General features: G+C 34.8%; 1 protein-coding gene across 1 annotated transcript; it reads right to left on the bottom strand.

Annotated features, from left to right (window-relative positions):
• On the bottom strand, window positions 1-8,149 carry LOC124644642 (ras-related protein Rab-24-like). Its single transcript, XM_047184134.1, has 5 exons — window positions 7,761-8,149; window positions 4,090-4,178; window positions 3,624-3,750; window positions 2,082-2,229; window positions 1-1,664 (listed from the first exon to the last, which is right to left on the bottom strand). The coding sequence occupies exons 1-5, from the start codon at window positions 7,872-7,874 to the stop codon at window positions 1,528-1,530; spliced, it is 615 nt and encodes a 204-aa protein (XP_047040090.1). The 5' UTR covers window positions 7,875-8,149; the 3' UTR covers window positions 1-1,527.
• Window positions 8,150-10,153: the final 2,004 nt, after the last annotated feature.

Here is a 10,153-nt window from a genome sequence, read left to right as displayed (position 1 = left end):
TTTTTAAATAGCAAATATAAAGCTGTTTATTTAGCTTACAAAATATAATATTACAATATTTATTTACATTTTGACTTCATTCAAAATAGAGATTAAATAATATTTTTTACACATTTATACAAAACATTGCCCACTTTTAGCTAATATGATGATGTCCTAGCCGATTATCGGCCAAGGCGGCTATTCTCATATAAGGAGATCAGTCAGCTGCGCAGGACATATTATAGTGCACGCACATTTGCTTGGACACAGGTGCACTCACTATTCCTTCACTCTCATAGCGCGATGGGACGGCAATCCGACACCACCGGAGAGATCACAAGCAGGACTGACTTTTACGTTCTAATATGCGATAGAAACATGAAAAAGATTGTAGACCTTACAATACAGATTCAGCTGTTTCAATATTAACTAGTAATCATACAAACACACACTTTGCAAATAATTTTGTGACAATATCCGAAACAGCTGAACTGATTTTTCTGATCCATTTTCCAGAACCTACCTTATTTATTTGATAAAGTTATACATTTAAATAAGTTAAAGCCTTCTAAATAATTGGCGGATTAATTAAGAAACATTTTTTAATAAAATAATAATAATTACAAGCATTTTTTATTTCGTTCCGTTTCACTTACATAGACATAGGATTTTTTTATAATTATAAGAGCTACATAATTTAGTACATCAACTTAAATATTTTTGAAAATAAATAATAATAAAAAGTTGCCTTATTTATTAGGAAACACAAATACATAATTCTTTGAACTTATAAATAAGAATTTTGGCTAAAATTTCGATATGATAAAACAATAAAAATACCATTTTTTCTCATCAATCACAAAAAAATGAGGAACTAAAGCTTTCAAATCAATCACAATAATATTTTTTTTTTTTCAAATCAGTGACAATAATTACTTAATTCACATTTACAACAAAAGATACTGACTTCACTGACCCTTGGTGCTGTTTGTCACACCGCATGTATCTCCTGGTGTACTCGCTCTATAATTTTGGTGAAATATCGCTATAAAATAATATAAATATACAAATAATATCTGCCTTTTACCCGAAAGCAACAAATATTAATTTTAAATGTACATAAAAATACCTGCAACTGGCTCATTTATACGTAAATAATTTAAAAAGTTAACTTAAATAGATTAGCAACACCAACGCCTAATTTAAAGCCGACCTGACTTCTGGTCTTTTTGTTCTACTACACTCATGATGATGTTTATACAACTTTGAAACCCTTATTTTCTCTTAAAAATCATCGTTTATAATCATCTTACATGTTAATCCTGCACAGTAGACCATGGTCTTTTAGGTATACTCATTTAAAAACCAGTATTTTGAGTATTACTGGATAAGGAAAGTTTGTTTTTGTTATTTATCTGCGTTTATGAACCCGGTCTTTTCAGTCTACTCGACATACAAACCGTTCTTTTAATTTGCATTAAAAAAGTCTGGTTTTGTTTTTTTATAGATTTATCGTATCCGGTCTTCTCGGTCTACTCGGTCTTTTCAGCAGAAGCAATAGTCTTTACTCTTCGCTTTGTAAGCTGCCTCGTCTTTTTGTAGCTGCACTCTCATATCTTCGACGTTTTTCATCAGTTGAGCATCCGCTGCGCAATCATCCACTATTTTTTGAAATAGTTCATCTGAAAATTAAATTTAAAAAAAATTGTAATAATGACAAGTCGTGGTGGCCTAGTGGGTAAAGAATCAACCTCTCAAGTATGGGTGTGTTCGATTCCAGGTCAGGATCAATGCAACTATACTAAGTTTTTATGTACTTTCTAAGTATATATTTTACACCAATGACCGTGTTTCGAAAGGCACGTTAAACTGTAATCCCCGGCTGTCATTTTACACCCTTGGCAGTCGTTGCGGGTAGTCAGAAGCCAGACAGTCTGCCACCTGTCTTACCATCGGGCTACCCAGGTAATTGGGTTGAGGAGATCAGATAGGCAGTCGCTTCAAGTGGCACACTGGTACTCAGCTGCATCCAACTAGACTGGAAGCCGACCTCAACATAGTTGGGAAAAAGACTAGGCAGATGATGATGGTCTACTCACCAACATTTTCAGCAGTTTTACTCGATGTGAAGAAATGGCCACATAGACCTTGTGAGTATGTGGCTACTATGTCTTCTGGTACCTCTCTGGTCACGAAGCCACCGTCTAAAAGATCCTTTTTGGTACCACATAGATATACTTTGCAGTTCTGAAAGATTGTAGAGGAAATAATATTTATTTATTTATTTTATTTTATTTTATTTATTTATAGTTAATTAAAACGGTGCAACACCAATTACAATAATTAACATGGAAACATTAAATCAAAACAAAACAAAAGTAAAAACATATTATAGTCGACAGCATTTCAATGATTATCTAACTAACAAGGAACAGTGGACGCTCTTGCATACTTTCTCTCACAGAACCCCAAACACACACGCATCACTTTACTCCACTCATCCACAAACACATCAAATTCAGGGTTGGCAGTCAGAAGGGCGTTGAGCGTCTTAAGAGTACGACATATAGGAGATTCAGCTCTGGCGACTGTTTTGCATGTCGGTGGGGCGAAGAGATTGTGCCTGCAGCTCTGACGGCGACCGATGTATTTGTCGGGGGTGAATAGGCGGCAGAAAAGGCTGTGGAGCTCTGGGCAGTCGATTTGGCCCCGTAAGGTTTTACAAGCTACCATGAGCTGATCAAAGCCTCGTCTTACCTCCAAGGAGTTAAAGCCTAACATCCCTAGCAGATAGTTGGGTACATGAAGGGAAAAAAGATGTATAACCTTTTGAAAAAGTACCTCAGAAAGGTTTTTTGCACCTTTTCGATCATGAGTATACAATATACTTAATATGTATGAATGTAAAAGTATATCTTAGACACCAATGACTGTGTTTCGGATGGCACGTTAAACTGTAGGTCCAGGCTGTCATTGAACATCCTTGGCAGTCGGATAGTCAAAAGCCAGTAAGTTTGACGCCAGTCTAACCAAGGGGTATCGGGTTGCCCGGGTAACTGGGTTGAGGAGGTTAGATAGGCAGTCGCTCCTTGTGGCACACTGGTACTCAGCTGCATCCGGTTAGACTGGAAGCCGACCTCAACATGGTTGGGAAAAGCACGGGAGATGATGATGATAATTTTTAAGGGAAAATAGACGACCTAATTGAGATGAAAATAATGAAATGATATGATTTATTTATTCAGGCCCCCGCATTATAATGACGTCATAGTTATATGACAGGATATATCACAGCATTATATATCAGCGTTTGAAACTTCGCACACTTGTTAAATCCTTCGAATCTGGAAGAATCATAAGTGTGGTAGAAGACGAAATCTTAGGACGTCATCATCCGGCTACTGAGAGTTGTGTATGATAGATGTTAATGAAATAAGAGACTCGTAAACTATGTCTTACGTAGTGTTAGCGTATATCATTACGGCTGTCAATCACCATAATTTGGCCGTCGAAGCTACAAAAGGCAACCGAAAAAGGGACCCATCGTTCGTCTATTTGCCTTTGGAAAAAAATATAACACTTTTGCAATTTTTTTCTGAACTTAGAAATGAAAATATAAATTAATTTGTAATTATACTGACCTCCTCAACTCCTCTTAACTCTTGTAGCCAGTGCCTCAATCTATTCCAGGACGCTATAGAGGAAGGCTCATAGCATATGATAGCCGCGTGTGCCCCTCTGTAGTATATCTTTGTCATTGCTTCATATCTGTAACATAAAAATATACTGTAGGTGATAATAATACGTCCAAGGCCGACGTGGGTCATGGCGGCTATTCTCATACAAGGAGATCAGTCAGCTGCGAAGGACTTATCATAGTGCACAAGCATTTGTTTGGACCCAGGTGCACTCACTATTCCTTCAATCTCATAGCGCGTTGAGACCGCAATCCGACACGACCGGAGCGAAATCACTAGCAGGACCGACATTTACGAGCTCTTCCAGACTTCCAGGCTTTGGCAAAATTCAGAGTCAACAAGTCAGAGTTGTTTACCAAGATGAGGCCAGTTTTTCAAAGTAGATATTCAAGGTAAACTATTTTCTTACCTTTCGCTGCCCGCTGTGTCCCAAATACCAACATTGAAGCTCTTCCCATTAGATTCCATTGTTTTCGCGCAGAACGCCGCGCCGACCGTCTGAAAATGGCCAAAAGAAAAGCTGTTTATGATGAACGCACATCGCAGAACCGAACCCGCCGAACAAATGGAATTCAAGGCAGATTCAGATTTATTACATAGGGAGAGTACATGACTGAGTAAATAGGAGTAATACATAGGGGGAGTATATGGAGAGACTACATAAGGAAGATCATAAGGTACAGACGCCAGCATTTCAAGCTACCCGACTCTGTCAAATATTACCAATGGAACATTAATCTTCCACTATTGTGATAAGGTTGATAATGTATTGGAGGAAGACAGATTAAGGCAGGTTGATGTGCATCTGTATATAAAAAAACCGGCCAAGTGCGAGTCGGACTCGCACTCTATTTCCATCCATACTAATATATTTATACAACATGTAACGTAATTAACGCACACCCTCAAACACGCCAATTAGAATATTTTGTTAGAATCATAATACATACACTGAATTTTTAATTTAAAATGTATATGCATTGTTATTTACTAAATTAGTTATACCAATTCTTGGAGAACTTTTTGGTCATACTACTACGCACGCAAATATCGCGCCGCGCGCCGCTCGACTCGACACGACATAACGAAACTACGGAAAAAGCCGACAATTCACGAAGTCTTATTACTTTGAGTTACGGTCTATTTGAATTTGTTTTGACTGTACAGGGTTAATATGACAATAATTTCCGTAGTTTTAATTATTTTTGGGATAAAAAATTACCTATATTAAAAATGATCTAAATCGATTCAGTAAACGATTCTGAATAAACTAATTTCAGGATGTGCGTTAATTAAGTTACATGTTGTATATATTTATCGAAATCGAGCAAAAAAATCACGTTTGTTGTCCCCCAAAATATTAATTTGATTCTAGTTTTCAGTATTAGTAGTTATAGCGGCAACAGAAATACATCATCTGTGAAAACTTTTACCTATCACGGTTCATGAGATACAGCCTGGTGACAGACGGACGGACGGACAGAGGATCGAAAACAATAGGGTCCCGTTTTACCCTTTGGGTACGGAACCCTAAAAATTCTCTTTAAAGTCCCCTCTATACTCTCCCTAACAGTCAAAGCCAGTTTTTCATTTCATACAGGCCTATAGCAGCTCTTTTGAAACATCAAGCTAGTTGCACGGTTCTAAAGAGCGAGTCTCGTTGAGAAGAACCGTCAAGAAACTCCATAGACACTCTTTTCAGTAATAACAATACTACTAGACCGACAAGGCAGTTGAACTCAACCTATTTATGTATGTCTAATTGTCAGGACAGTTAATAATGTCTGGACAATAAATAAATGATATAAACAAGCTTGCTGATTTCCCGCGGTTTCACCCACATCCCATAGGAACTACTGCCCTTACCAGGATAAAATATAGCCTATGTTACTCAAAAAGAGTGTAGCTTCCCAACAGTGAAAGTATTTTTCAAATCAGTTCAGCAGTTTCGGAGCCTTCTTGATACAAACAAAAAATATTTCCTCTTTATTCTGTTAGTATAGATAAATAATGTATTTTCAACAAGTCAATATGTGCCGCTTATCAGAAACTGTGAAGGACATTATACCTATTTATCTCGGAGCTAAAATTTGCTCATAATATTGCTCTGGATGCTCTTAAATAGTTTGTATAAATTTGTTACTACAATAGGCATATAGCACTAGATATTTTCTGCAAGTCCATCTGCATCTTTTCTATGTTTAGACAATAGTAATAAATTATGCTAATTTTGCACTAACACTATGTGTATACCTTCAGAAAGATATATATGTTACGGGTAATGCTAGAAGGTGGAGTAAACCTAGGTTTACCCGGGTTGACTTAGTATTACCCAAGCTTCTTGGGTAAAGTCCGAATAATAAGTAAAATAAATTTTAATTCGGGGTTTACCCATGCTCACCTAGGTCTACCCAACTCTGACTGGGTAATGTTAGGTGTTGCGTAATTTTCGAGCCCGTGGCGTAATTCTAGGATGAATGTGGTACTGTTGAGGAAATGTTCTCTAGTGTGTCATGATAAACTGATTGATATTGAAAATATATCACCAGAAAAAAAAGCTTACGAGAGGTTGCAAATAAACAGTCGCTTTCAGGAGGCCAGGGTTATAAAAGGTGTAATTGCAAAACATAATGTGCCACAAAGAAGTGTTCATGCAAAGCTGCAGGAAAATTGTGAAATTCTAAATGTCACAGCAGTTTACCTTGCTCAAATAAATAATTTCAATTTGAACAACAACAACCGTTATTAGTTTTTTTCTATTAAATCTATTAAGTTTATGCTCTTCAAGCAATTACGATCGCCTTTGTATGTTTTTTAAATAATATATGTGTGAAATGACCTTGGATTTTCATTTAACTAATTAATTAGACAAATTTTTAACATTACCCAGTCAGAGTTGGGTAGACCTAGGTGAGCATGGGTAAATCCCGAATTAATATTTATTTTACTTATTATTCGGACTTTACCCAAGAAGCTTGGGTAATACTAAGTCAATCCGGGTAAACCTAGGTTTACTCCACCTTCTAGCATTACCCGTAACATATATATTTATGGAGACTTTTGACTATATACTAATCTATATTAAATTCATGTTATATAGAGGAAACTTTGTTTTCTTGCTTGTTTCCATAAAGTATCAAAAACTTGAAACTACTGAACAAATTTGAAAAATTCTTTCACTATTAAGAAGCTACACTATCACCCAGTGACATAGGCTATATTTTGTATGAGTATGGGAAGAAGTTCCCATGGATGGGACCTAGCTATCATCCTCCGAACCTTTTGTCCCAACTATATTGGGGTCGGCTTCCAGTCTAACCGGATGTAGCTGAGTACCAGTGCTTTACAAGGAGCGACTGCCGTATCTGACCCCCTCAACACAGTTATCTAGGCAACACAATACCCCTTGGTTAGACTGGTGCCTGGTGGGATGGGACCTTGCTAATCTTATGCTAATTGTAAACAAAACTATTAACAAATTGTGTTAATTTAGCACCTAGCTTTCCAAGGTTTTACCTTCAGAATAATTATTTACAAACCTTGGTCAGTGGGTTGTCTTAGTGAACCTTTCTAATTTAACATTTTTTGAAATACTAACCCCCTTACTTATAAAAATCTCTAATCACCTTCTAAGCAACATTTTAATTAATCACTACTTAGTCTTAAGTAGTGATTAAATGTTAGTTAAGACATGCTTAAGCAACGTTTATAAGTAAGGCTGTAAGTGTTTATTTTTATTCTAGTTTTCTGAACACACTTATTCTGTTTGAAAAATTAAGGACTTTTGAAAAAAGAATATACTCTACACAAAAGAGAATAGACTATATAAATAGCATTGTTATGAAATAATTTTAATAGATGTCACTTTTATGAATTAAATAATGTTTAGTGCATACAATATAGGTAACATTAATCCCATTATCAAATTATTTTACAAAATTAAACATACCTGAACAAAAATAAACAAAAAAAGATTACAGCATGACTATGCACTTTTCCATTCAACCTAACTCCTACAAAAAAAAACATGCGTATTTCTGGCGCATAGATAAAACAACAAATTGATTAACTTTTACTTACATTTTGATAAGGAACATCGGCATTAAATCTGCAATTTACAAATCTTAGAACTAAACTAGTTTTTCCAACATGTTCACTACCTAATAACACTATTTTAAAATCACATCTACTCATTTTTATTTAATTATAAAAAACACAAATCACGCGCCTATTTTTTTTTTCTGACGAAGAAATTCTGGAAAGTCCTAATCGTTACCGTGACTCAGTAACGTTCGGTATTAATAAGAATGTCCACTAATTGAATTGAATGCTAAGTTACACATTAGTTTTTCAATTAATTAAATCATTAAAAGCTGTTTAATTGTAAACAATGCGTTCGTTTTCACAATGATTCAAAGAGACAACAAATTCTGGCTTTGTTTTTAATCGTACTTTTGACGTTTTGTTATTGTTGTTAAAAGACGTTACATGTTACGTTGAGAAATTAAAAAGATAAGAACCCAATAGTAAATTAATGTTATTACATAAATACATGAAGAAAGTATAGGTATAAAATAATAATTAATATATAATGCATACAACATTACAAAATTTTGTGCGAAATATTTATTTAGTTTCCAAGACGTCAATAGATGTCGCTACGTGTACCATTTTTAAGGAATTTCAAACGGTACCATTTAAGTTCAATAGATGTCGCTACGTGTATCAAAACAACTGCAATACAGTTAAATATTTGTATTCTTCCAACTTCGCAAAATATAGTCCTGTTTATTAGGCTTTTTTGGCCAGTTTCAGTAGTATTTTTTTACACATGGAAACTTGAAAGAGCTTAAATTATAATAGCGAAAATAACCGTTTTAATGTCGAAATTTATCGGTTCCGTACCATGTCCAATACCTACCTATTCCTGATCATCAACTGTCTATCACGAGTCATGAGATATAGCCGTGGCCAGAGGACGGACGGACGGACGGATAGCGAAGTCTTAGTAACAGGATTTTTGCATTGTTATTCCCTTTAGGTACGCAGCACTACAGATTAAATCTAAACATAAGACGTAAAGTTTCAGGTTTGATTGCAGGGTCAGGAAGAAAAAAGCTCTTTGTACTTTTTTTGCGTTTATTGCTTATTAAAGGTGAAGAAAATTGCTTCTTCATGATCCCAGTAAAGTCGCAGGATTTCTGCTTTGCTTGCTACAGTAAAATAAAGTCTTCATATTATTTTTTATGGGAATAAAGTTCCACGAACTTAGAAAGTTAAACAAATCAGCTCCTAGTTCACTCAAAAGTCTTACAAAAACAGTGTATTATAAAGAAGAAAAGATTACAAAAAGATAAAAACATTTATTTAACTTACAAAAACGATTTTAGAAATAAAAAGTATAGTTCACGATTTTAATCTAAAAGTTCAATGTACTTTTGACATTATGTATGAACTCTCTGCCCTCGGGTTACGTCACGGGTAATGCTCAGTGTTGCCATGATAGGAATTTAATTTTACTAAGTTTAGATATATTATGACCTACTTTATGGATGATTGGTTAGAAGTATTTTGTATTTTTTTATTATTATTTTGTAACTTTGATCGCTATCTAGTTACCGTGGGACGTGAAACCGCGGGAAAACAGCTAGTTACGAATAATTTTTTAAATATGTTGATCTTAATTATTATGGACCTTTCTTTCTTTTTTATTCCTATTGCTCACTTGTATTCTAACATTTTAAAAAGTAACTTGATTTGTTTATCAGTGGATTGCTTAGAACCGATTAGTTAGAAAAAAATAATTTGGTAGTTAGGATGGTTTTGTAGCAAGGATAGAGATATATAATAAAAAGAAATCCAAATATGAACTTCGATATAAGGACTGATTGGGTCATGAATTAGGCAATAAATTAGTTTTCTCGGAATTAAATTGAAACCCAGAACTTCCAGTCAACTTAGCTATTGCTAGTCAATTACGTGAATCAGGTTTTTAAGGTATTTAAATCATTAGTACCTACCGTAAAGTTTTTTTTATCCTGCTGTTTTCAACGTATCCTTATCTGTAGCTTTCAATTTCCTGTTATTTTTGAGGAAAGAGGGTTAGTATCATTTTATTATTTGTATTGTCCTTCGCTAATGAGCGGAATAGACCCTCATTATTTAATGAGCGGTTTAACTATAATCCTTTATACGTATAATTGGTAGGTAGCTATTCTTTTTTCGACATCTCTAGTTAGCACGCTGTTAACACATTACTAATTATCACGCTATTGTTATAAAATAAAAAATATTTTTAAGATGATTTCTTTTCTCCATCGTGCTGAACTGAATTGCCGAGCTTTTCATGTTAAGTTAATTATAACGTACTTCTGACTAATTTTCGTATCAATATGAACATTTTTATTTTGATTGTCTGAGAAGTGATCTGATGGAGTAAGGAGTTTATTGGAACTCTTCAGGGCAAAATAGTA

This window comes from Helicoverpa zea, chromosome 30 (genome assembly GCF_022581195.2).
Source record: "Helicoverpa zea isolate HzStark_Cry1AcR chromosome 30, ilHelZeax1.1, whole genome shotgun sequence".
Classification (NCBI taxonomy): domain Eukaryota; kingdom Metazoa; phylum Arthropoda; class Insecta; order Lepidoptera; family Noctuidae; genus Helicoverpa; species Helicoverpa zea.
The sequence above is the reverse complement of the archived record's forward strand: the minus strand, read 5'-3'. Positions and strand labels throughout refer to the sequence as shown.